Source organism: Rhinoderma darwinii, chromosome 1, assembly GCF_050947455.1.
Source record: "Rhinoderma darwinii isolate aRhiDar2 chromosome 1, aRhiDar2.hap1, whole genome shotgun sequence".
Lineage (NCBI taxonomy): Eukaryota > Metazoa > Chordata > Amphibia > Anura > Rhinodermatidae > Rhinoderma > Rhinoderma darwinii.
This window is the reverse complement of record NC_134687.1, coordinates 643,924,896-643,951,208: the sequence shown is the minus strand read 5'-3', so window position 1 is coordinate 643,951,208 and position 26,313 is coordinate 643,924,896. Positions and strand designations below refer to the sequence as shown.

The 26,313-nt window shown below is 42.8% G+C and overlaps 1 protein-coding gene across 2 annotated transcripts in view; it reads right to left on the bottom strand.

Moving 5' to 3' along the window:
- LOC142662685 (uncharacterized) overlaps positions 1-26,313 on the bottom strand; it is a 39,434-nt gene that overhangs the window by 10,071 nt on the left and 3,050 nt on the right. Inside the window, exons 2-9 of one of the 2 annotated variants that reach the window (XM_075840935.1) lie at positions 22,727-22,890; positions 22,083-22,256; positions 21,875-21,998; positions 17,894-17,991; positions 17,616-17,727; positions 17,305-17,355; positions 17,068-17,165; positions 16,787-16,901 (exon numbers count right to left, since the gene is read on the bottom strand). In XM_075840935.1, the coding sequence (XP_075697050.1) occupies positions 16,787-16,901; positions 17,068-17,165; positions 17,305-17,355; positions 17,616-17,727; positions 17,894-17,991; positions 21,875-21,998; positions 22,083-22,256; positions 22,727-22,804 (850 nt within the window). In that variant the 5' untranslated portion in view covers positions 22,805-22,890. The remainder of the gene's footprint in view (positions 1-16,786; positions 16,902-17,067; positions 17,166-17,304; positions 17,356-17,615; positions 17,728-17,893; positions 17,992-21,874; positions 21,999-22,082; positions 22,257-22,726; positions 22,891-26,313) is intronic. The other variant, XM_075840985.1, reaches the window with a different exon arrangement.

The following is a 26,313-nucleotide window of genomic DNA, read 5'->3' as shown; positions in this document are numbered from 1 at the left end:
ACTCTTGTAATTTTGTATCTCCTCATGTGACAGGGGGAAACTGTTCTGCTACATGGAACATGTTCGTAACCCCTTAAAGACACAGCCTTGTTATGGCCTTAAGGCTCAGAGCCAATTTTTGAAATCAGACATATTTCACTTTATGTGGTAATAACATCGGAATGCTTAAACCTATCAAAGCGATTCTGAGATTGTTTTCTCATGACACATTGGGCTTTATGTTAGTGGTAAAATTTGGACAATATATTCAATGTTTATTGGTGAAAAATTGCAAAATTTTGAGAAAATGTATCTGCTTGTAAAACAGATGGTTATACCACCCAAAATAGTTACTAGTTCAAAATTTCCCATATGTCTACTTTAGATTGGCATAGTTTTTTGAACATTCTTTTATTTTTCTTGGACGTTACAAGGCTTAGAACAAACAGCAATTTCTCATATTTTTAAGAAAATTTCAAAAGCCTTTTTTTTAAAGGTACCTGTTCGGTTCCAAAGTGGCTTTGAGGGGCCTATGTATTAGAAACCCCCATAAAACACCCCATTTTGAAACCATACCCCTCAAAGTATTCAAAACAGCATTTAGAAAGTTTATTTAACCCTTTAGGCATTTCACAGGAATTAAAGCAAGTAGAGGTGAAATTTGCAAATTTAACTTTTCTTGCTGAATTTCAATTGTATTAAATTTTTTTCTGTAACACAGGTTTTACCAGAGAAAACCACTACTAAATATGTATTGTCCAGATTCTGCAGTTTTTATAAATATCCCACATGTGTCTCTAGTGCGCTCGTGGACTAAAACACAAGCCCCAGAAGCAAAGAACCACCTAGTGCATTTTAAGGCCTCTTTTTTATTAGAATATATTTTAGGCAGCATGCCAGGTTTGAAGAGGTGTTGAGGTGCCAAAACAGTAGGAATCCCCCAAAAGTGACCCCATTTTGGAAACTACACTCCTCAAGGAATTAATTTATGGTTGTTATTACCATTTTGACCCCACAGTTTTTACACGGCACGTATTTGAAATGACATTTTTTCCAATAAGATGTCATTTTTCATCAAAATTTTATTTTCACAGGTAACAAAATACCCAATTTTGTTGCCCAATTCCTCTTGAGTGCAGCAATACCCCATTTGTGGTGATAAACGGCCGTTTGGGCCCATGGGAGGGCTCAGAAAGAAAGGACCACCATTTGGCCTACTGGGGATTTTCTGGTGCGAAGTCATGTATGCAGAAGCCCCTGAGGTACCAGTACAGTTGAAACCCCCAAGAAGTGACCCCGTTTTAAAAACTACACCGTTAAGGCATTCATCTAGAGGTGTAGTGAGCATTGTGACCGGAGACATACACCCCATAAACTGTAATGTGGGTTCTCATGGGTATGGCAATACCCTCAATGTGGCTGTATCAGCTGCCTGGGCACGCAGCAGGGCTCAGAAGGAAAAGACGAGGGGGGGATAAGCTGTGCGGAGGGCATCAGGGTAAGTAAAACTGGGGTAGATTACAAATCAAGGGATGTATGATACATTTTCAGGACACGTGTCACATTGATATATTGTGTCCACCCGTATCCCCCTCTTATAGCAGACTTTGCACCTCTTTTGACTTTTTCCCTTCTTGCCAGTTTGGGGAACTTCTCCTGGAAAGTGTTGCCCTGGTACAATGCGTGTGGCCTCGCTTCCAGAAGTACTGGGTGCCCCCTTCTTGGTCCCTAAAAATTCATTTCTTGATGACCACCTCTTGAAATTCCAGGAAAGTTCCCATCTGGCCTGTACATCGATGTAGCACTTACACATTGTACAATGCCATCTGTATGATGTGCACGGCCAGCTTCTTATGCCACACCGCATTGCGCTGTAGGGCTTCAGAGCTTGATCTGACAAGTCCAACCCTCCCATGTACCTACTGTTGTCCAGGATGCAGTCTGGTTTGGGGGTCTCAGTACTGGTACCTCTTACAGGTACATGGGTACTGGTGTGGCCATGTATTGTTGTCAATACAAGGACATCTCTCTTGTCCTTTGTACTTGACACACAATATGTTGCTGCTAAATTGTGCCCTGCTCTCACCCCTTCTTGTTTGCGCAAGCAGAGTCTTAGGGAAGCCACTCTGGTTTCTTCTAGCAGTGCCTCATGCCGCAGGACTTCTGGAAGCGAGGCAATTGAAGAGTGGGACGCTGGTATAAAAATTATCCAGGTAGAGGTGGTAACCCTGGTCCAGCAGTGGGTGCACCAAATCCCACACAATTTTTGCATTAACTCCCAGTAAGGGGGGGGGGCATTCTGGGGGCTGAATACTGGTGTCCTTCCCTTTATACATCCTAAATTTGTAGGTATACCCTGATGCACTCTCGCACAGCTTATACATCTTCACGCCATACCTTGCCCTCTTACTCGGCAGGTACTGGCGGAATTGAAGCCTCCCTTTAAAATGTACCAAGGACTCATCAATAGAAATACAATTCTCGGGAGTGTATGCTTGGGCACTGAAACGGTCTAATAGGGGTCTCCGTTTATACAAACGGTCAAAACTGGGGTCATCTCGGGATGGGCACTGCTCATTATCAGTATAATGTAAGAAGCGAAGTATTGCCTAAACTATTTATTTTTTTGGGTTCCAGTTCAGTTCTGAAGTTGCTTTGAGGGGCCTATATATTAGAAACCCCTATGAAACACCCCATTTTAGAAACTAGACCCCTCAAAGTATTCACAACAGGATTTAGAAAGTTTATTAACCCTTTAGGTGTTTCACGGGAATTTAGAGCAAAGTAGAGGTGAAATTTACATTATTTTTTTTTGGCAGAAAATCCTTTTTATACCATTTTTTTTTTTATAACACAAAAGGTTTTACCAGAGAAACGCAACTCAATACTTATTGCCCAGATTCTGCCGTTTTGAGAAATATCCCACACGTGGCCCTAGTGCGGTAATGGACTGAAGCATCGGCCTCCGAAGCAAAGCACCACCTAGAGGATTTTGAGCCATGTCCGGTTTGAAGAGGTCTTCTGGTGCCAAAACAGTGGAAACCCCCCAAAAGTGACGCCATTTTGGAAACTAGACCCCTTGAGGAATTTCATTGTAGTTTTCATGGGGTGCATGCGGCTTTTTGATCAGTTCTTATTCTATTTTTAAGTGGCGTGGTAAATAAAAAACAGCAATTCTACTATTGTTTTTTTATTAAATTTTTTTTACAGCGTTCACCGTGCGCTATAAATGACATTCACTTTATTCTGCGGGGTGATACGATTACGGCGATACCAGATGTTTATAGTTTTTTTTATGTCTTATGGCGTTTGCACAATAAAATACTTTTTGTAAAAAATCATTTACTTTTTGTGTTACCTTATTCTAAGAGCCAGAACTTCTTTATTTTTCCATCAATAAAGCCGTGCGAGGACTTGTTTTTTGCGTAACGAACTGTAGTTTCGATCAGTACCATTTTTAGGTACTTGCGACTTTTTGATCTCTTTTTATTACATTTTTTAGGAGGTGAAGTGACCAAACAATTGTGATTTTGGTACGGTTTATTATTATTTTATGCCGTTCACCGCGCGGGTTAAATAATGAAATAATTTTGTAGTTCAGGCCGTTACTGACGCGGCGATACCAATTATGTCTAGTTTGTTTGTTTATATATTTGTATTAATAATAAAGGACTGATATGGGAAAAAGGGGGAGTTTTACTTTTAAAGAGGCTCGGTCACCACATTATAAGTGCCGTATCTCCTATATAAGTAGATCGGCGCTATAATTTAGATGACAGCAGTGCTTTTTATTTAAAAAAACGATCTATTTTCACCACTTTAGTAGCGTTTTTAGATTTATGCTAATGAGTTTCTTAATGCCCAAGTGGGAGTATTTTTACTTTAGACCAAGTGGGCGTTGTACAGAAGAGTGTATGACGCCGACCAATCAGCATCATGCACTTCTCTCCATTCATTTAGGCAGCGAATAGGGATCCTTTTAGATACTTATGTGCTGTCTTATACCAACACATTAACAGTACTGAAGTGTTTAGACAGTGAATAGACATTCCACGGGATGTCTATTCACAATCCCTGCACTTCGTTACTGTTTCTATGGTAGTTACAGCAGAGGAAGCATGAGCTCGTTGTAACCTGTCATTTACAGCGGGAATGAAACCGGTCTCAAGTTTGTGGGGATAGATTTAAATGTTTTTGCCTTTCATACTTGTCTGCTTGTATATATGTAATTTCTCTGAATATGTGGACTGGTGATTTGACCTATGGGAGTGCAGCTGATGGAGATTTCCATAGGGGACACAATTTCAATATTCAACCCCAGTGTGCTGCGGCTTTCCAGACATATATTGCCCTTATTATTACTCATGGAAAAGCTACACCATCTTAAAATTATCTCCTGGAACGTGAGAGGATTGAATGACAAATTCGAACGTGCTCTAGTGTTTAATTTCCTCTCTACATACAATCCGCAGGTCGTTCTTTTACAAGAGACCCATTTACTTCCATAGTTCCAAGCTGCGAGCTCTTACACGGCCTTGAGTCTGGCATGGTTATCACGCCTCCTACTCCAGTTACTCCTGTAGGGTCTCTTTGCTGGTTCACAAATCTCTGATGTTACGAATGTAAGGACAGATCCACGGGCGAGGTTCATTGTGTTATTCTGACAAATCCATTTTACAACCTTTATTATAGTGAATATCTATAATCCTCCTCCGGCCTCTAGAGATCCAACTACTCACTGATATAATGACGCTGGTAACGGAACTTGGACCTGCTCCCCTTCTGCTCCCGGGGGACTTTTACCTTTTGCTGTGTTCTGGCCCAAATAAACTGGGGGAAGTCCCAGGTTTTGGTTCCCCTTTAACAGATTGGGCTGCGATGTATCATCTACGGGAAATTTGGCGAGCTCGTTATCCTAACTCTGTAGCTTATTCATGCCACTCACCAGCCTATAGATCCTTCTCCCGAATCGACTTGGCATTTGTTAATGCTGCCTCCTTGGCATATGTAGTGGATGCGCAATTCCTCCCTCGAGGAATCTCCGACCACTCCCCCCCACCCATGGTTACTCTGGGGTTCCCTGAAATGTTAAAGCATAAGATCTGGAAACCCCTTTGGCTCTCCTGTGCGGAAATTGCGACTACATTGGAAAAAAAAAATTGTAGGGTTCTGAAGAATTAATCTGCGTTCGGAAGATAGCAATCTGGTATGGGATGCCTTCATCTGGTATGGGATGGATATATCAGTGGGGTAGTCATACGGGTAATATCCTTGTATAGGAAGGGGCTATCTCAGCAGCGTACAGTTTTGGAAGCCGAGTTGGCTGTGGCAGAGGAAGAGTATCTTATAACTGGGGAGTCTTCAGCCTTTACTTCCTTCTCCGCTTAACATCGAGAATAAAAGTATTTTTTAACTGAATTTACTAAGAAAAAAACGTTATATTCTCGGCAGAGAGTTTTTGAGCATGGAGACAAGAATGGTCTTTTGCTGGCCTACCTGGCTAGGGAGGACACTACCCCAAACCCTATTTTGGAAATAACCTTCTGTACTGGGATGTATATTAGTGACCCCGTTGGCAATCATTGGAATCTTTGCTAAATTTTACTCTGACTTATACTCTTCTAATGTTTCCACCACCCCTTCTGATCTAGAGATATACTTTGATAATATTGGGTTCCCTACCCTAGATAGAGAGGACGTCGGTATTCTTGAAGCTGATTTGATTATAGAGGTAATTACGAAGGCTATTGGATCCTTTCCGAACCGGAAAACCCTGGGACTGGATGGCCTGCCCATAGATTGGTATAAACTACATGTTGAATTAATTGCCCCTCATTTGCTTAACCTTTTCCAATCCTTTGATGGGGGCGATACCCTCCCTCTATGAGAGAGGCTCTTGTAGAACTGATCCCCGAGCCCCGTAAATAGCCGAAAGAGTGTGGCTCCTACCGGCCTATCTCACTCCTTAATTGTGACATTAAAATATTGGCCAAAATTTTAGCAATGCGTCTATAAAAAATAATTTCTCTTATTATCCATCCGTACCAGTCTGATTTTATGCCGGGGAAGGCCACTGATATTAACCTTCGAAGGCTCTTTGCCAACATATCCTCTGCTTTGGGCTCGGGAGGATCCAGAATTATTGCGCCTCTAGAACTTGAAAAGGCGTTTGACTCGGTAGAATGGTCTTATCTGTGGTCTGTACTTGGTAAGTTTGGGTTTGGACCCAGATTCGGACTCGGATAGATATAGCTATTATACTACCAACCTATAGCCAGTATTAAGACCAATGGTCACATCTCCCCCTCATTCACACAAGCCCAAGGGACTAGACAGGGTTTCCCACTCTCACCTTCCCTCTTTGCATTAGCCTTTGAGCCTCATGCGTTAACTATAAGGGCCTCTCCTGACATAAAGGGCTTTGGGATGGGTGGGAGTGAGGAGCGTGTCTCTCTCTATGCGGACGATACGCTTCTATTCTGTAATGAACCGGGTCTATCTCTGCGGGAAATGTTATCTTTGTTTGAATTATTTGCATCCTTCTCTGGACTTTGTGAATTGGAAAGTCGTTGGTGATGGCGATAGATGAAGCAGCTGGGAGGGTTCCACTTCCTTCCCCACTACAGTGGATAAAATTACCGTATTTTTCGGACTATAAGACGCACCCAGGTTTTAGACCATAGAAAATAGGAAAAAAATTATTTGTTAAAAAATAATTTATTCTGTTTCACAACATTCTTTTTTTTTTCTTGTTACACATTTTATTAGTTCCCACAGGATAGAGGCTACATGTGGGATCGCTGGGGATTCGACCACTTGGGACCCCCAGCGATATGGAGAACAGGGGACTGAAAGTCACCCAAAGTGCTACATGAGAAGCCTGAACTTCCGGGTTTTGTGTCCGGCTTATTTGTTCTGCAGCTCCATAGAGATCAATACATAGACGCTCGCGCATGCGCAGAAGAATCCCATTCGTCTCTACAAAGCTGCCGGACACAGAACGCGGAAGTCAAAGCTTCTCATGTAGCGCTCTTGGTGAGTTTCGGTCCCCGTTCTCCTTATCGCTGGGGGTCGGAACCCCAGCGATCACACATGTAGGGGATACATGTGTTTTATGGCACAACCCCTTTAAACCTCCAGGAACAGCGAAATTACTGTTCCTGGTCGTTAGAGCAGAATGTCAGCTGCGGACACCTGCAGTGTATGGAGCGGGCTCAGCGCGTGAGCCCGCTCCATACATCACCCCCCCCCCCCCACTCCATGATGTGCCGGGAACGTCATGGGTCAGGAAGGGTTTAAGTAATGAAGCGGTAAGGGGGCCCGGCGATGCCGGGTCCCTTGACTGCTATGAGACTTATTCTTGCTAAAAACTGCGTCTTATAGTCCGAAAAATACGGTACTTATCAAGGTGTAGTAATTAGGGCCAATATTTGTAGCTTTATACCAGATAATATCACTCCTTTGGTACAGTCTCTTAAGATGGACCTTGATAGATGGAAACACCTCCCTCTCACAGCTACGGGTAGAATTAATCTATTTAAAATGAAGTCCCTGCCCAGGTTTTTGTATATTTTTCATAACTCACCAGTGTGGCTACCACCATCACTGTATACCAATATTGATAAAGATCTTAGATCTTTTAATTGGTATGGGGCACTCCTAGAATTGCTCCAGGCACACTACAACCCCCCCCCCCCACTGAGCAGGGGGGAGGGGGTTGGCTCTCCGGAATTTATATCTTTACTTCCTTACCAGCCAATTGGTGTACGTTTGGTGGTGGTTTACTCACAGGCATTTTAACCCCTCTACTGAGCTGGAGGCTTCTTGGTTTCTATAAAGCCCTAGTGAATTCTATTTATCCCTCCGGGATACTCTCTTACAGTCCCAATGCAGACTACCCTAAAGGTTTAGCACAGATCAATGCTGCTATTTAAGTCAGAGGGGGGAGTCCTGGGCCCCTAGGACTCCACTATGGTATAACCCGCTTTTACCGCAGCTAAGAAGACTCCCTGACGGTAGCGAGTGGGCAGCCCTAGGGTTATTGACCTTCGAAGATGTGGTGGTGGTGGACAAGATTGCCACTTTCACTCAGCTTAGATTCAAACACCAGATTTCGACTCAGGTTCCGCTATTTTCAGCTTAGACACACTCTTCAGTCGCAATTTGAAGGATATAATGTCAGACTATGTACATCCACGATGGATGACTGGGCGACACAGGAGACGTTGGCTATACCATTGTCCACACTATCGGCTGTTGCTTTAAGAGGCTCTGTCACCACATTATAAGTGCCCTATCTCCTAGAAAAAATAGGAGGGTTCCTCCAGCTCACATTTAGCAGATATGCAGAGTCACTCACGCACGGATCCCCGTCTCGGCACACGTATAGGTATGGGAAAGGACAAAAAATTGGATCCAGCGAAGAGTCTGTGTGATTCTGTTAAAATAAAGGAATCTTCTTCCAAGTTTTATTGAAGCAAAAGATAAAACAAGTGCGGTGAATAAGAATGGCCATGACTAAGGACGCAGCCAGCGTCAGAAACGCGTAGGCACCGCTCCAATAGCTGTTCTATCCCTGCATTGCATGTTTGAGAAATTCATTCTTATTCACCGCACTTGTTTTATCTTTTGCTTCAATAAAACTTGGAAGAAGATTCCTTTATTTTAACAGAATTACACAGACTCTTCGCTGGATCCAATTTTTTGTCCTTTCCCCTGCCCTATCTCCTACATAAGGAGATAGGCGCTGTAATGTAGGTGACAGTAATGCTTTTTATTTAGAAAAACGATCTATTTTAAACCACTTTATTAGCAATTTTTAGCTTTATGCTAATGAGTTTCTTAATGACCAAGTGGGCGTATTTTTACTTTCGACCAAGTGGGCGTTGTACAGAGGAGTGTATGACGCTGACCTATCAGCATCATGCACTCCTCTCCATTCATTTACACTGCACTAGCGATATAGTTATATCACTATGTGCAGCTACATACACAGACATTAACGTTAATCCAGTGTCCTGATAATGAATACACATGACCATCCAGCCTGGACGTCATGTGTATTCAGAATCATGACACTTCTGAATCTTTTCTTTGAGATTTCCAGCAAGGCAAACGAAATCTCGTTTACCTCGTAATCTCGCGAGATTACGCGTGGCTTGCTGGAATCTCACAGAAAAGATTCAGAAGTGTCAGGATTCTGAATACACATGACGTCCAGGCTGGATTAGCATAAACCAAAATCGCTAATAAAGTGGTTTAAAATAGATCGTTTTTCTAAATAAAAAGCACTGCTGTCATCTACATTATAACGCCGACCTCCTTATATAGGACATAGGGCACTTATAATGTGGTGACAGAGCCTCTTTAATGTATCTTCCAATAAACTTGACAAAGCCTTGGACCGATGGTCTCAGACTCTTTCCTCTGTATCTGTGGATGATCATACTGAAATACTATCTTCTCTAAATGGTCCATTTAATATAAGATCTCTCAAGACACTACTATTACTAAAAAAAAACACAACAAACTCCTGCACTGGAAACATCCTGAAGTTCCTACGGTATCCGCATGGATTGCGTTGTTTAACTCTGCCCTCCCATGTTTTAAACTCACATATGAAACTCATGGATGTCCTGACAAATTTCTGAAAATATGGAACTCTTTCGGTGGCCAACCTTCATACTAGCTCTTAACCTGATATTGTCCAGGATATCTGGATGTGAACTCTGCTGCTGTCTGTGTGTCCCGACACTTAGGTAACGTTTGTGTGGGACTTAATGACAGCAGAGTGATCTCAATGTGCTGTATGAGTAAGTGACACACAAACGTTACCGAAGTGTCGGGATTGTGAATACACATCGCGTCCTGGCAGGAGGTGATGGCTATTCACTCTCAAGACACTTCAGTATAGTTAATGTGTGAGTAAGTGACAGCACAGCATGATCTCGCAAGATCACTATGTGCGAAGTACATAAATGGAGAGAAGTGTATGACGCCGATTGGTCAGCGTCATACGCTTATCTTTACAACGCCCACTTGGTCAAAAGCTAAAAAAAAGCCCCGTTGGCCATTAAGAAAGTCATTAGCATAAATCTAAAATAGGTCATAACTTGGTCAAAATTTACAATTTTTCTAAATAAAAACGACTGCACTTATAATCTGGTGACAGAGCCTCTTTAATATGCTTCACTATATTGGTCTTAACCCCTTCAAGACACAGCCTGTTTTGGCCTTCAGGACACAGCCAATTTTTTCAAATCTGACATGTTTCACTTTATGTGGTAATAACTTCGGAATGCTTTTACCTATCCAAGCGATTCTGAGATTGTTTTCTCGTGACACATTGGACTTAATGTATCGAGCAAATTTTGCCAGTAACATAAAGTATTTAATTGTGAAAAACACCAAAATGTAGCGAAAAATTGCAAAAATTAGCACTTTTCTAAATTTATATGTATCTGCTTGTAAGACAGATAGTAATACCAAACAAAATTGTTGCTAATTAACATCACCCATATGTCTACTTTAGATTGGCATCGTTTTTTGAACATCCTTTTATTTTTCTATGACATCACAAGGCTTAGAACTTTAGCAGCAATTTCTCACATTTTCAAGAAAATTTCAAAAGGCTATTTTTACAGGGACCAGTTCAGTTGTGAAGTGGATTTTAGGGCCTTATATATTAGAGACCCTCGATAACTCGCCCCATTTTAAAAACTTCACCCCTCAAAGTATTCAAAACAGCATTTAGAAAGTTTCTTAACCCTTTAGATGTTTCACAGGAATTAAGGCAAAGTAGATGTGAAATGTTCAAATTTCTTTTTTTTTTTTGCAGAAATTCATTTTTCATCTATTTTTTTTGTAACACAGAAAGTTTTACCAGAGAAACGCAACTCAATATCTATTGCCCAGATTCTGCCGTTTTTAGAAATACCCCACATGTGGCCCTAGTGCACTTATTGACTGAAGCACCGGCCTCAGAAACAAAGGAACACCTAGAGGATTTTGGGGCCTCCTTTTTATTAGAAAATATTTTAGGCTCCATGTCGGGTTTGAAAGGCTCTTGCGGCACCAAAACAGCGGAAATCCCCCAAAAGTGACCCCATTTTGGAAACTATACCCCTTGAGGAAATTATCTAGGGGTATAGTGAGCATTTTGACGCCGCAGGTTTTTTCAGAAATTATTGGAAGTAGGCCGTGAAAATGAAAATCTACATTCTTTCAAAGAAAATGTAGGTTTAGCTTATTTTTTCTAATTTCCACAAGGACTAAAAGGAGAAAATGCACCACTACTTTAAAGAAATTTCTCCCGAGTAAAACAATACCCCACATGTGGTCATAAACGGCTGTTTGGACACACGGCAGAGCTTAGAAGGGAAAGAGCGCCATTTGGCTTTTGGAGCTCAAATTTAGCAGGAATGGTTTGCGGAGAACACGTCGCATTTGCAATGCCCCTAAGGGACCCAAACAGTGAAAACACCAAAAAAGTGACTCCATTTAGGAAACTACACCCCTTGAAGAATCCATCTAGGGGTGTAGTGAGCATTTTGAACCCACAGGGGTTTTATAGATTTTATTAGAATTGGGCAGTGAAGATAAAAAAAAATCCTTTTTTTCCAATAAGACGTAGCTTTAGCTCAACATTTTTCATTTTCTCAACAAAGGAATAAAAGAACCCCAACATTTGTAAAGCAACTTCTCTGGAGTACGGCAATACCCCATTTGTGGTCATAAACTGCTGTTTGGGCATACGGCAAGGATCAGAAGAGAAGGAGTGCCGTTTGGCTTTTGGAGCACAGATTTTGCTGGATTGGTTTCTTGACACCATGTCACTTTTGCAAAGCTCCTAAGGTACCAGTACAGTGGAAACTCCCCAAAACTAACTCGATTCACGAAACTACACCCCTTGAGGAATTCATCTAGGGGTGTAGTGAGCATTTTGACCCCACAGGTGTTTCATAGATTTTATTAGAATTGGGCAGTGAAAATAAAAAAAATCATTTTTCTTCAGTAAGACGTAGTTTTAGCTGAAAATGTTTCATATTCTCAACAAATAAATGAAAAAAAGCACCCCAACACTTGTAAAGCAACGTATCCTGTGTACGGCAATATCACATATGTGGTAATAAACTGCTGTTTAGGCACAGAGTAGGGCTCAGAAGGGAAGGAGCGCCATTTGGCTTTTGGAGTACAGATTTTGCTGGATTGGTTTCTGGTCGCTATGTCGCATTTGCAAAGTCCCTGTGGGACCAAAACAGTGGATCCCCCCCAGAAGTGACCCCATTTTGGAAACTACACCCCTCAAGGTATTCACCTAGAGGTGTAGTGAGCATATTAACCCCACAGGTGATTGGCAGAAATTGGTGTGCACGCGATGTTGCAGAGTGAAAATGGTTTTTCAATAGATATGCCAATATGTGGCACCCAGCTTGTGCCACTGGAGACACACACCCCAAAAATTGTTAAAAGGGTTCTCCCGGGTATGGCGATGCCATATATGTGGAAGTAAACTGCTGTTTGGGCACACTGTAGGGTTCAGAAGGGAGGTAGCGCCATTTGGCTTTTGGAGCGTGGATTTTGCTTGTAGTAGTTTTGTTTGGTGTCTTACTGGTGTTTCCATTTATAATGTGGGGGCACATGTAAGCCGGGCAGAGTATATAAGGGGCATAGTCAGGTGGTATAGTGGGGTAAAAAAAACCAATAAAATAATCCATAGATGTGTGTTATGCTGTGACACAATCCTTTCTGCACAGCCCGGTGTCTCACTAATAAATGGTCTTTACTTATTCCCCTTTTGGTCCACACTCGGCACCTTTGCAGTTTGGGGGATTTTGCAGGAAAGTGTTGTCCTGGTATAATACGGGCGCCCTTCCAGCAGATATGTTTGAGCCCTACCCTTCCTGGTTCCCTAATTTTAGGGTCTTGATAAATCGCCTCTTGAAACAGAAGAAACGTTCCCCTCGGGCCGGCACAACTGCATATTTTTTATTTCCTGGCTTATTGATGCCTTGACTAATTAATTTTTTTTATAGACGTAGTGGTATGAGGGCTGTTTTTTTTTTGTGTGACGAGCTGTAGTTTTTATTGGTACCATTTTGGGGTACATGCGACTTTTTGATCACTTGTTATCCTTTTTTTTTTTGGGAGGCAAGGTTACCAAAAAACAGCAATTCTGGCATATTTTTTTAGTTCTTTTTATACAGTGTTCAACACGCGTTATAAATTACATGTTACCTTCATTCTGCAGGTCAGTCCGATTCCGGCGATACCGAATTTATAGCACTTTTTATGTTTTACAACTTTTTGCACAATAAAATAACTTTTGTAAAGAGAATGGATTTTTTCTGTCGCCAAGTTGTGAGAGCCATAACTGTTTTCAATTTTTTGTCGACGGAGCTGTATGAGGGCTTGTTTTTAGCGAGACGAGTTATAGTTTTCATAGGTACCATTTTTAGGTACGTGCAACTTTTTCATCACTTTTTATTTCAATTTTTGGAAGACAAAGTGACCAAAAAATAGCAATTATGTCAGTATTTTTTTTTACGGTGTTCACTGTGCGGAATAAATAACATAATATTTTTATAGTTCAGGTCATTACGGTCGCAGCGATACCAAATATGTATGGCTTTATTTTTTTTTTTCAATAATAAATGACTTGATAAGGGAAAAAGGGCGATTGTGTTTTGTGTTATTATTTGAAACTTTTATTGTATTTTTTACAACTTTTATTTTTACTTTTTTTACACTTTTTTTTACACTTTTCTTTAGTCCCACTAGGGGACTTGAAGGTCCAACTGTTTTTTTTATGTTCTAATACAATGTATTAGAACTGTCAGTTGTTCACTGACAGCAAGCCGATCAGGCTCCGCCTCCGGGCGGGGCCTAATCGGCTAACGTAATGGCAGATAGGAAGCCATTGTTAGGCATCCTGTTGCCATAGTAGCAGTCGCCAGCCTTGCCATCGCATGGCAAGGCTGCCGATTGCATACAAACTACTTTGATGCAGCGATTGCATTGAATCGCTGCATTGAAGTTAATGCCAGGAATCGTAGCTAGCTCCGGTTCCTGGCGTTAGATCGGGGTGTCCGCTGTAACATACTGAGCCGGAAGCTGAGCCGGCGCCATCTTGCCGATGGTACCGGAAGCCTCCTGGGCCCCGCCGACGACGGGGCATAGGAGGATTCCGTTACTGGCGGACCGGGAGGTAAGTATTACCCCTCCGATCGCATTTGCAGCCACCGGCAACCCAGCGATCACGTTGCTGGGGTGCTGGTGGCTATAAACTCCTCACATGCTGCGATCTCTATTGAACGCAGCATGTGAGGGGTTAATCGGTCAGATCGGATTCTAGCTCCGGTCCTGGCCGATACCTCAGGGTGCCAGCTGTAACATACAGCTGTTACCCGGCGGTGATGTCGCTGGCTCAGCTCCTGAGCCAGCTTCATCTCCATCACATACAGTTACGTGGAGATGCGGGAAAAGTCCATCTCCCATCACGTAACTGTACGTGAAATGGCGGGAAGGGGTTAAAGAGGCTCTGTCACCAGATTATAAATGCCCCATCTCCTACATAGTCTGATCGGCGCTGTAATGTAGATAACAACAGTGGTTTTTATTTTGAAAAATTATCTTTTTTGAGCAAGTTATGAGCAATTTTAGATTTATGCTAATTAGTTTCTTAAAGACCAACTGGGCGTGTTTTTACTTTTGACCAAGTGGGTGTTGTACAGAGTAGTGTATGAGGCTGACCAATCAGTGACCAATCAGCGTCATCCACTTCTTATTGTTCCAGCTCAGCATGATCAACAGCACAGTGTGATTGTGCAGTGAAAGAAGCGGAGCTGGAACAATGAGAAGTGTATGACACGGATTGGTCAGCGTCATACACTTCTCTTCACAACACCCACTTGGTCAAAAGTAAAAACACGCCCAGTTGGTCTTTAAGAAACTAATTAGCATAAATCGAAAATTGCTCATAACTTGCTAAAAAAAAAGATCGTTTTTCAAAATAAAAACCACTGTTATCTACATTACAGCGCCGATCAGATTATGCAGGAGATAGGGCACTTATAATCTGGTGACAGAGCCTCTTTAAGGACATGGCTCTCTCTTGGTTTTCTTCCCATCTCTCTGATTGCTCGCTCAGTGTAATTTGCTGGTTCTACTTCTCCTCAGGGACCAGTCCCAGGTCCACTCCTCTTTTCACTCTACACAGCTCCTATTGGACAAACTATCAGCAGATTTGGCTTCCAGTACCATCTCTATGCTGATGACCCAATTATATACCTCTTCCCATGACATCACCCGCCTGCTCGAATACAAAACACCAGTGATTGTCTGTCCGCTGTCTCTCTCTCTCTCTATCTGAAACTGAATCTTTCTAAAACGGAGCTCCTTGTGTTTCCACCATCAGATAACCTCCCTAAACCTGACGTATCCATCTCAGTGTGTGGCACTACCATAACCCCCAGGCAGCACGCCCGCTGTCTTGGGGTAATTTTCAACTCCGATCTTTCCTTTACATCGCACATTCAATCACTTTCATGCTCCTGTCACTTTCACCTCAAAAACATCTCCGGAATCCACCCTTTTCTTACTGTGGAAACAGCCAAAACTCTCATTGTCGCTCTGATTCACTCTCGTCTTGACTACTATAACTCATTACTAATAGACTTCCCCACAATGAACTCTCCCCTCTCCACTCTATTCTTAATGCAGGCTTATCTTTCTGACCAACGGCTACACCAACACCACTACCCTGTGCCAGTCACTGCACTGGTTGCCCATTCCCTTCAGAATTAAATTCAAACGTATTACTCTCACCCACAAAGCTCTCCACAGTGCTGAACCTCCTTACATCTCCTCCCTCATCAATGCTTACCACCCTACCAGTGCTCTACATGCTGCGAACCACCTTAGGTTAACATCCTCCATAATCCGAACCTCCCACTCCCGTCTCAAATATTTCTCTCATGCTGCACCAGTCCTCTGGAATGCGCGAACGTCTGAAATAAAGTTGGAATATTACTTCCTTTTAAAGAAACCGCGTTGGATCAAATTCTTATGTTTCTGCTGTGTTTGTACCGTGTGTCGCCACGTGGATCCGTGCGCAGTCCAAATCCGGACATACATACTGGTGAGCTGGAGGAATCTTCTTATATTTTCTTAACCCAGACAATCAGATTAATTCCTAACGTCCACAGTTTTAAGCGCGCCCTGAAAACACATCTTATCAACAAGGCCTTTAACATGCCCTAATCTGACTCCTTTACTTGGCCCCCCTTTTACATTAGTCATCAGAACCTGACCACTTCATTCAGAAGTATCCCCCAGACTCCTTGCACCTCAATACACTTCATATTCGTCAGACACAAATATGCTCTGAACCCGCTCCATGCGCTGCGGGTGTCAGCTGTGTATTACAGTTGACACCCGGAGTAACGGCCAAGAACAGTGTTCGCTGAAAACATTATGTAAACATTTTTAACACTTTTTATTAGTACCCCTAGGGGATTTGAACCATAGATAGTAAGATCGCTGGTTCAATACACTGCAATACTTATGTAGCATAGTGGATTGTAATTTTTACAGGCTCCTGGTGCCCCTCCCAAAATCTGACACTGAGCCTAGTGCATGGCCGGAATCATAGATCACCTTGTAGAGAACTTCTATGTGCAGTCACAGCTCCCTCAGGTCCTGCACTATGTATAACACATTGTCTGTAGTGTTACTGTAATGTAGAACTAAGGAGGAACCCCACCTTAACAAACCTCCCAATTCACTTTCTAATGTCATTATTACTTACCTCTGGTAACACCTCCTGGAATTTCCTCCTCCACTTCACTGTTACACGGTTTATCGCCCCTCACCCGCTCTTCTTCTGCTTCATCCTCCACTTTGTTATTAGTCAGATCTTCTCCCTGATTTCACATATGTAACAATTCAGTACAATACAGCAGAGAGTGCGAAGAATGTAACAGATCAACATAAGAAACCACCAAAATCTATATCCACATCTATAACCGCAGGACCAAAAAACTCCACACCCCCCTATATAGATCTGGTATACGGCTCAGCTTCATCTACCTGATGATTCTCTGGGACATTGTGATTTTCCTCTGGACAGTCCTGGGAATACAGAGGACTGGGACATCTCTCTGGTGGATTTCTCTTACTGGATCCATCTGTAGGAAACACACAGTGACTGAATACATGACTACTGTATATCCGTCTATATATCAGACACTTCTCTCTACACTTCTAAGTTTATTGATCAGACCCGGAATTACAAAGTTGAGGTCCTCACTACCTGTGTGAAGTTACCTGTGCCTTGACATTTAAAGTTATGGCTCTTGGAAAGCAGGAAGGGTAAAACTAAAATGAAAAAGCAAAAAACGGATCAGTCCTGAAAGGGTTAAATGCTCCTGGTATCCCTCCCAAAATCTGATACTAAGCCTAGTGCATGACCGGAATCATAGATCACCTCGTAGAGAACTTCTATGTGCAGTCACAGCTCCCTCAGCTCCTGCACTATGTATAACACATTGTCTGACGTGTTACTGTAATGTAGAACTAAGGAGGAACCCCACCCTAACAAACCTCCCAATTCACTTTCTAATGTCATTATTACTTACCTCTGGTAACACCTCCTGGAATTTCCTCCTCCACTTCACTCTTACACGATTGATCGCCCCTCACCCGCTCTTCTTCTTCATCCTCCACTTTAATATTAGTCACATCTTCCCCCTGATTTCACATATGTAACAATTCAGTACAATACAGCAGAGAGTGCGAAGAATCTAACAGATCAACATAAGAAACCACCAAAATCTATGACCACATCTATGACCGCTGGACCAAAAAGCTCCACACCCCCCTATATAGATCTGGTATACGGCTCAGCTTCATCTACCTGATGATTCTCTGGGACATTAGGATTTTCCTCTGGACAGTCCTGGGAATACAGAGGACTGGGACATCTCTCTGGTGGATTTCTCCTACTGGATCCATCTGTAGGAAACACACAGTGACGGAATACATGACTACTGTATATCTGTCTATATATCACACACTTCTCTCTACACTTCTATGTTTACTGATCAGAGCCGGAATTACAATGTTGAGGTCCTCACTACCGGTGTCGATGTTCCTGCACCTTGTAAGCCACAGGCCTAAAGGAGACTGTGCCCTACCAGAGTGAATAGCGGGGCGCCAACAGCTCCGTGGTCCGCCAGAATATTTTATTGTATCTGCCTTCTATGGACAGTTACACATGAAAGTGGCGGGATACAGAGGCCTCTATTTTAAGAGTTCCCGGACAACCCCAAAAAATTGTCAGGGTGTCACCTGTATATTAGCCTCTTAAAGGCTGTGTACACCTTTATAGACAATATTTTCTATACACTTTTATTAACCCCTTCATGACAGCCCTACGGCTATATACGTTCCCACTGCCGATGCCCCGTGAAGTTGCCACATATATAAACGTTGGCAGAGTGGAATAGGGTTTAATATGTGCAGCGCTGCACTTTCAAGTCAGCCGGCTCTCTCCACCGGTTATACTGACATTATATAGGAAACTATTATACTGCCGGAGTGTGCCGATAATCGTCTTTCTAAATGACTTGTATTATCAGGTTTACTTCTGACTACAGCACAGACTGCCCATAGTCCGCGCTGCCGGCTGCCCATAACTCTGCATTAGGAGACAGCGCGTCCTGCTCGTCTTCATGACTCCCGTATCCTTAACGGCCGCCAGCGCTGTACAATGTAATGTGACCTCTAATGCAGAGTTATGGGCAGCCGGCAGCGTAGACTATGGGCAGTCGTGCTGTAGTTAGAAGTAAACATGATAATACAAGTCATTTAGAAAGACGATCGGCACACTCCGGCAGTATAATAGTTATTCTATATAATGTCAGTATAATCGGAGGCACTTTATAATATTTATAAAGGCGTCCAGGTCCTCCATTGCTTAACAATCACAACATCCTGTGGCAGAGAGTTCCATAGTCTCACTGCTCTTACAGTAAAGAATCCCTGTCTATGCTGGTGTAGAAACCTTCTTTCCTCCAGATGTAGAGGATGCCCCTTGTCCTTGTTACTGGCCCAGGTGTAAAAAGATCATTAGAAAGATCTCGGTCCTGTCCAATTATAATTAGATCGCCCCTAAGCTGTCTTATTTCTAAACTGAATAGCCCCAAGTTTGATAACCTTTCTCGGTTCCGCAATCCACCCATTCCCTTAATTACCTTGGTCGCCCTCCTCTGCACCCGTTCTAGTTCAGCCATGTCCTTCTTACACACGGGGGCCCAAAATTTTACCCAATATTCCATGTGTGGTCTGACTAGTGATTTGTATCTAGGCCTCTTTTGTTGTAACCCATGATTTTATTTGCTTTGGCAACAGCTGCCTGGCACTGGTTGCTAAAGTTAAAGGGAATGTGTTGCCAGCAAAACATGTTTTTTTTTTTAGTTAAACAATTAGTGTGTAGGTGATTAAACATTGTTCTAATTTTTTTTATTTTTTTCACGAGTCAGGAAATATTATAAATTGGATTCAATTTATAATATTTCCCAGCACCGGTCACTAGATCGAGCAATTCCCAAAATTGCAGCATTGCATGTGGTAAAGCAACCACATTGCTTTATGCTGCAAAATTGGGAAAAAATCCCTCGCTCTAGTGAGCTCTCAGAATCCCCCCCTCCTTTATCCTGGCTAGTGCCGGCAGAAACTAGGGGTTTGAACGGTCTAACCTCCTACACTGTGTGTCGCCATTTTTTGAGCTAACACACAGTGTAGAAGGTTTACATACACTAGTAAACACACACTGAAACACTAACATACATAGAAATCACTTACCTGCTCCAGTCGCCGCCGCTCCCTCCGGTCCGTCCGCTCCGTCTGCTGCCGCTGCTCCATGTGCACAAGTCCGGAAGCCGCGACCGGAAGTAGTAATCTTACTGTCCGGCCGCGACTTCCGGTCCACAGGAAAATGGCGCCGGACGGCGCGCATTTCAAATTGGACTGTGTGGTAGCGGCGCATGCGCCGTTCCCACACACACGGCGTACACCATAGTGGATGGAACGGGCCCCGTTCGCATTCCCTATGGGACTGGAGCTGCCGTATTCCATGTCTGTATATGTCGTTAATCGACACATACAGAAATGGAAAAAAAAATGGCAGCCCCCATAGGGAAGAAAAAGTGTAAAAATAGAAAAAAGTAACACACAAATAAATATAAACGTTTTTAATAAAACCCTAACATAAAACTGATATAAAAAAACGATTTTAACACCGATTGTTTAGGCTCGGCCTCTTATATATACACTCGCGTATTATTAAACACACATTGCTTGAAAAGGCCTTCATAAAGAAGGTGAAACGTTGTAGTGGATGTTGGATGAATAAACCCATTGGATTTTGAGTGCTGCTTCGCTTTCTCGCTACTTGATGTCCATCGTACATGGAGGGGTCACTCCTTGGTTTGAAGCTCAGCACCGGCCTTGCTGGCATGAAATTACGCTGCTGCTCCAACGTCTGTTACTGGTAGGTCATCAAAATATGTTTATTGCGCCATTCTCCTATGCTGAAATATAACCCAATTGTGGCCTAACGAGGAAGGAGCGCCCTGTGGCTTTTTAGGGCAGAGTTTTTGATAAAATGATTTGCAGCCATTGAGACCTACCGAGGTTCTCAGTTTTGTGAACTACTAGTCTAAAGCCAGCCATACACTCTAGATAGCTGTCAGGTGAACCGTCGTTCCTCCCCTCCCCCATATACATGTACGCTCGGGCGGGTGTGTAGGTGTCTTCAATAGGGAGAAAGGAGAAAGCCGCTAACAGACTTTTCTACTAACAAAAGGATCCGGCATGTTGAAATTCCACAGCCCGATCCTTCTCTCTCCGGACATCTGACATCGGGGAGAGTTTGGAAGTCGCCAAATACATTACAAAATCAGCCGGTCCAGCCAACATACATCTAATGTGTATGACCATCTTAGCAAACTGGAGGAGATTGATGACTGGCAGGAACATAGACCTGGTACGACTGCCCATCCTCCACCCAAGAAATGAGCGGCATGTCACAGAATATGATTTTCCCTCCCCACAAATGTGTAAAGTAATGGCCCCACGTCACAGATTTACAGCAGATGATCTGAATGTCTGTGTGGGACTGATATTAACCCCTTCCAGCATTGCTCCCTACATGTTCTGCATGGACAGGAGGTAAAGTAAGGAACGTGTGTTTGGAGCTCAAGCATCGGCCCCATCAGGAACGCGTCACTCTCAGAGTTCATGAGCAGGATGACAAAGGAAAAGCTGTCAAACATTCTGTGTGGGCGGGGTAAGCAGGACTCACAGGCTCTCTCTAGAAGTCCTGGCAGTATTTAAAATGTAACCTGTCAGTAGTTTTGGAGCCACTGAACCCCGAGCATGTCGTTATATAGATGGAGTTTAGTGTTCCAAACCTGACCACGTCAAAATCCTCCATTTCAGCAAAAGAACTTACAAGTTACTGAGAGGAGTCCAGCGGGGAGGAGTCCAGCAGGGAGGAGCGCATGCACATTACACACATGAAGGAGAGGACGGTACACCACGCTTTACTGCGCTCGTACAGTGTACTGCTCTTGGCTTCATTTGTACCAAAAGACATAATCTGTCTGGTGAATGGAGCACTCTGGATTTATTGGACATATACAGGAAACGTAGGGATCTAACGTGAAAAGAGCCAAAATTGCGGAGCTCCTACATTACATGTCACTGTACACACGTGTATATGTGCTGCATATGACGGTATTAAGGCCTCAATATAGCCAGCCTGTGCCCACAGTAATGCCAATACATATATATATATATATATATATATATATATATATCCGTCTCTTCTCACCTTGTGATGTGCGCGGCCGGTAGTTCTCCATCATGACCTCCTCGTACAGATCCTTGTGTCCTTCTAGATACTCCCACTCCTCCATGGAGAAATAGACAGCGACATCCTGACTCCTTATAGGAACCTGACACACACAATGATACAGTCATTACCCAGACACCTCCAGTGATGTTACTGTAGAATTTCCCAGCATTCCCAGCAGTGTCACCTCTCCAGTCAGCAGCTCAGTCATCTTGTAGATCAGGTCTAAGATCTTCTTCTCATGTATCCGGGAGTGAGGGGGAGGCTCTGTGATGGGGCTCTGACTACTGCTCCATGCTCCTGACTCATGGATGATGGGAGTCGTACAGTCACCCGATGTCTTCTTCACTATTGTGTACTCCTTTGTATGGAGAGAGACACTTAGAGAACTGAACACAGTATTCCCCCCTCAGTAGAAAGAGGGAGATTGTGACCCCGCTGTATAGAGCGCTAGTGACCCCACATCTGTAATACTGGAGACCTCACCTACAAAAAGACATTGAGAAAATAGAACAAAACTAAAAAGGAAATAATATTGGGGGGACTAGATGGACCATGTGCTCTCCTCCTGCCGTCATCTCCTATGTTTCTATATAGATGTCATCCTGATCCTCCTGGTTCCTGGTCATTCTCATTGCTCTACAACATTACTATTGCTGCATTGGTGACATGACACATAACTGACCATATTGGTGGCTGATCTTCAGCTTCTTGACGTCACTTGGAAGGTCTGGACGCTGTTATACAGGACACTGGATTCTTCCTATTACTTCCTATTATGTATTGTCCCTTCCCTATGTGTGACTTGTTCTATAATGTAGAAAAGTTTACCTCTCCGCTCAACAGGTAGATGATCTCCAAGGTGAAGTCTAATATTCTTCTGCCCATCTCATTCCTGTCCTTGTCCATCCTTGGTGGGTCATTCAGGAGAAGGAACGTTGTGGAGGAGAAGATGAGAAAACTGGAGGAACTGGAGGATCTAGTACCGCAGACGTCTTTATGAAGAAAGGAGAAGATGGAAATCATACAGGGGACAACATCATGTGTGACATACAGAACCTCACTTATTCATCATTGAGAGAAACATCTTCTCAGAGCCGTCACCACATGGAATAAAGGGGTATTCCCAACACGGACATTTCTCCCCAGGATAAGCCAGAAATGTCTGATGGATGCGGCTCCACCTTTGGCCGTGCTCATCCCAAAAAACAACAACATTGTCACTCGGCTCCATCGATGAAACAATAAAAAAGTTCTGGCTGAGAATTTGGCGACATAAAACATTTCTATTTAACGATTTGTAAATGTCGCGCATCATGAAAAACTATAGAAATTTGTTATCTCCGTCGTATTGACCGCAGAATAAAGTTATCAGAAAGTTTTTACCACAAAAAAACAAAAACATTGGATTAACTCCTTAAGGACGCAGCCTAGTTTTGGCCTTAAGGCTCAGAGCCCATTTTTCAAATCTGACATATTTCACTTTATGTGGTAATAACGTCGGAATGCTTAAACCTACTCAAGCGATTCTGAGATTGTTTTCTCGTGACACATTGGGCTTCATGTTTGTGGTAAAATTTGGTTCGATATATTCAGTGTTTATTGGTGAAAAATTGCAAAATTTAGAGAAAGTTTTGAAACCCTGATAAAACACCCCATTTTAAAAACTAGACCCCTCAAAGTATTCAAAACAGCATTTAGAAAGTTTTTTAACCCTTCAGGCATTTCACAGGAATTAAAGCAAAGTGGAGGTGAAATTTGCAAATTTCATTTTTCTTGCTGAATTTCAATTTAATTCATTTTTTTTTCTGTAACACAGAAGGTTTTACCAGAGAAACACTACTAAATATGTATTGTCCAGATTCTGCAGTTTTTAGAAATGTCCCACATTTGCCTCTAGTGCGCTCGTGGACTAAAACACAAGCCCCAGAAGCGAAGAAGCGCCTAGTGGATTTTGAGTCCTCTTTTTTATTAGAATATATTTTAGGCAGCATGCCAGGTTTGAAGAGGTGTTGAGGTGCCAAAACAGTAGGAATCCCCCAAAAGTGACCCCATTTTGGAAACTACACCCCTCAAGGAATTCATTTATGGTTGTTGTTACCATTTTGACCGCACAGTTTTTTCACAGCACGTATTTGAATTGGGCTGTGAAATGAAAAAAATTTCATTTTTTCCAATAAAATGTCATTTTTGATCATAATTTCTTATTTTCACAGGGAAAAAAATACCCCATTTTGTTGCCCAATTTGTCCTTAGTGCAGCAATACCCCATTTGTGGTGATAAACTGCCGTTTGGGCCCATGGGAGGGCTCAGAAGGAAAGGAGCGCTGTGTGTTCTTTGGAGTACAGATTTTGCTGGATTGGTTTTCGGGTGCCATGTCGCATTTGCAGAGCCCCAGAGGTATCAAAGCAATGGAAACCCACCAGAAGTGACCCCATTTTGGAAAGTACACCCCTCAAGGAATTCATTTATTGGTGTTGTTACCATTTTGACCCATAGTTTTTTCACAGAACTTATTTGAATTGGGCTGGGAATGAAAACAAAATTAGTTTTTTCAAATAATATGTAGTTTTGGCTGAAAATTTCTTATTTTCACAAGAAACAAAATACCCCATTCTGTTGCGCAATTTGTCCTGAGTGCCGCAATACCCCATTTGTTGTGATAAACTGCCGTTTGGGCCCATGGGAGGGCTCAGAAGGAAAGGACCACCATTTGGCCTACTGGGGATTTCCTGGTGCGAAGTCATGTATGCAGAAGCACCTGAGGTACCAGTACAGTTGAAGTGACCCCGTTTTAAAAACTACACCCTTAAGGCATTCATCTAGAGGTGTAGTGAGCATTTTGACCGGAGACATACACCCCATAAACTGTAATGTGGGTTCTCCCGGGTATGGCAATACCCTACATGTGGCTGTTATCAGCTGCCTGGGCACGCAGCAGGGCCCAGAGGGGAAAGACGAGGGGGGATAAGCTGTGCGGAGTGCATCAGGGTAAGTAAAATTGGGGTAAATTATAAACCAAAGGATGTATGATACATTTTAAAACACTCTTTCATACAGAGCTCTGGTTATTCGGGACACGTGTCACATTGATATATTGTGTCATCCCTTATAGCAGACTTTGCACCTCTTTTGACTCTTTCCCTTTCCACCGGTTTGGGGAACTTCTCCTGGAAAGTGTTGCCGCCCTGGTACGATGCGTGTGGCCCCGCTTCCAGAAGTACTGGGTGTCCCCCTTCTTGGTCCCTAAAGATTAGGTTCTTGATAATCACCTCTTGAAATTCCAGGAAAGTTCCCGTCTGGCCTGCACATCGACGTAGCACGTAACGCATTGTACAATGCCATCTGTATGATGTGCACAAACAGCTTCTTATACCACACCGCATAGCGCTGTAGGGCTTCAGGACTTGATCTTACAAGTCCACCCCTCCCATGTACCTATTGTAGTCCAGGATGCAGTCTGGTTTGGGGGTGGCCTTTCCTTCATATATCCTAAATTTGTAGGTATACCCTGATTCACTCTCGCAGCTTATATATCTTCACGCCATACCTTGCCCTCTTACCCGGCAGGTACTCGCGGAATTGAACCCTCCCTTTAAAATGTACCAGGGACTCATCAATAGAAATACACTTCTCGGGGGTGTATGCTTGGGAAAACCGGGCACTGAAACGGTCTAATAGGGGTCTCCGTTTATACAAACGGTCAAAACTGGGGTCATCTCGGGGTGGGCACGGCTCATTATCAGTATAATGTAAGAAGCGAAGTATTGCCTCATTTATTTATTTTTTTAGGTTCCAGTTCAGTTCTGAAGTTGCTTTGAGGGGCCCATATATTAGAAACCCCCATCAAACACCCCATTTTAGAAACTAGACCCCTCAAAGTATTCACAACAGCATTTAGAAAGTTTATGAACCCTTTAGGTGTTTCACAGGAATTTAGAGCAAAGTAGAGGTGAAGTTTACATTTATTTTTTTGTCAGAAAATCCTTTTTATACCATTTGTTTTATAACACAAAAGGATTTACCAGAGAAACGCAACTCAAAATGTATTGCCCAGATTCTGCAGTTTAGAGAAATATCCCACATGTGGCCCTCGTGCGGTAATGGACTGAAGCACCGGCCTCCGAAGCAAAGGAGCAACTAGTGGATTTTGAGGCATTATTTTTATTAGGCACCATGTCCGGTTTGAAGAGGTCTTGTGGTGCCAAAACATTGGGAACCCCCCAAAAGTGACCCCAATTTGGAAACTAGACCCCTTGAGGAACCCATTGTAGTTTTCTTGGGGTGCATGCGGCTTTTTGATCAGTTTTTATTCCATTTTTAGGTGGCGTGGTGACTAAAAAACAGCAATTCTACTATTGTTTTTTTATTCGTTTTTTTTTACAGCGTTCACCGTGCGCTATAAATGACATTCACT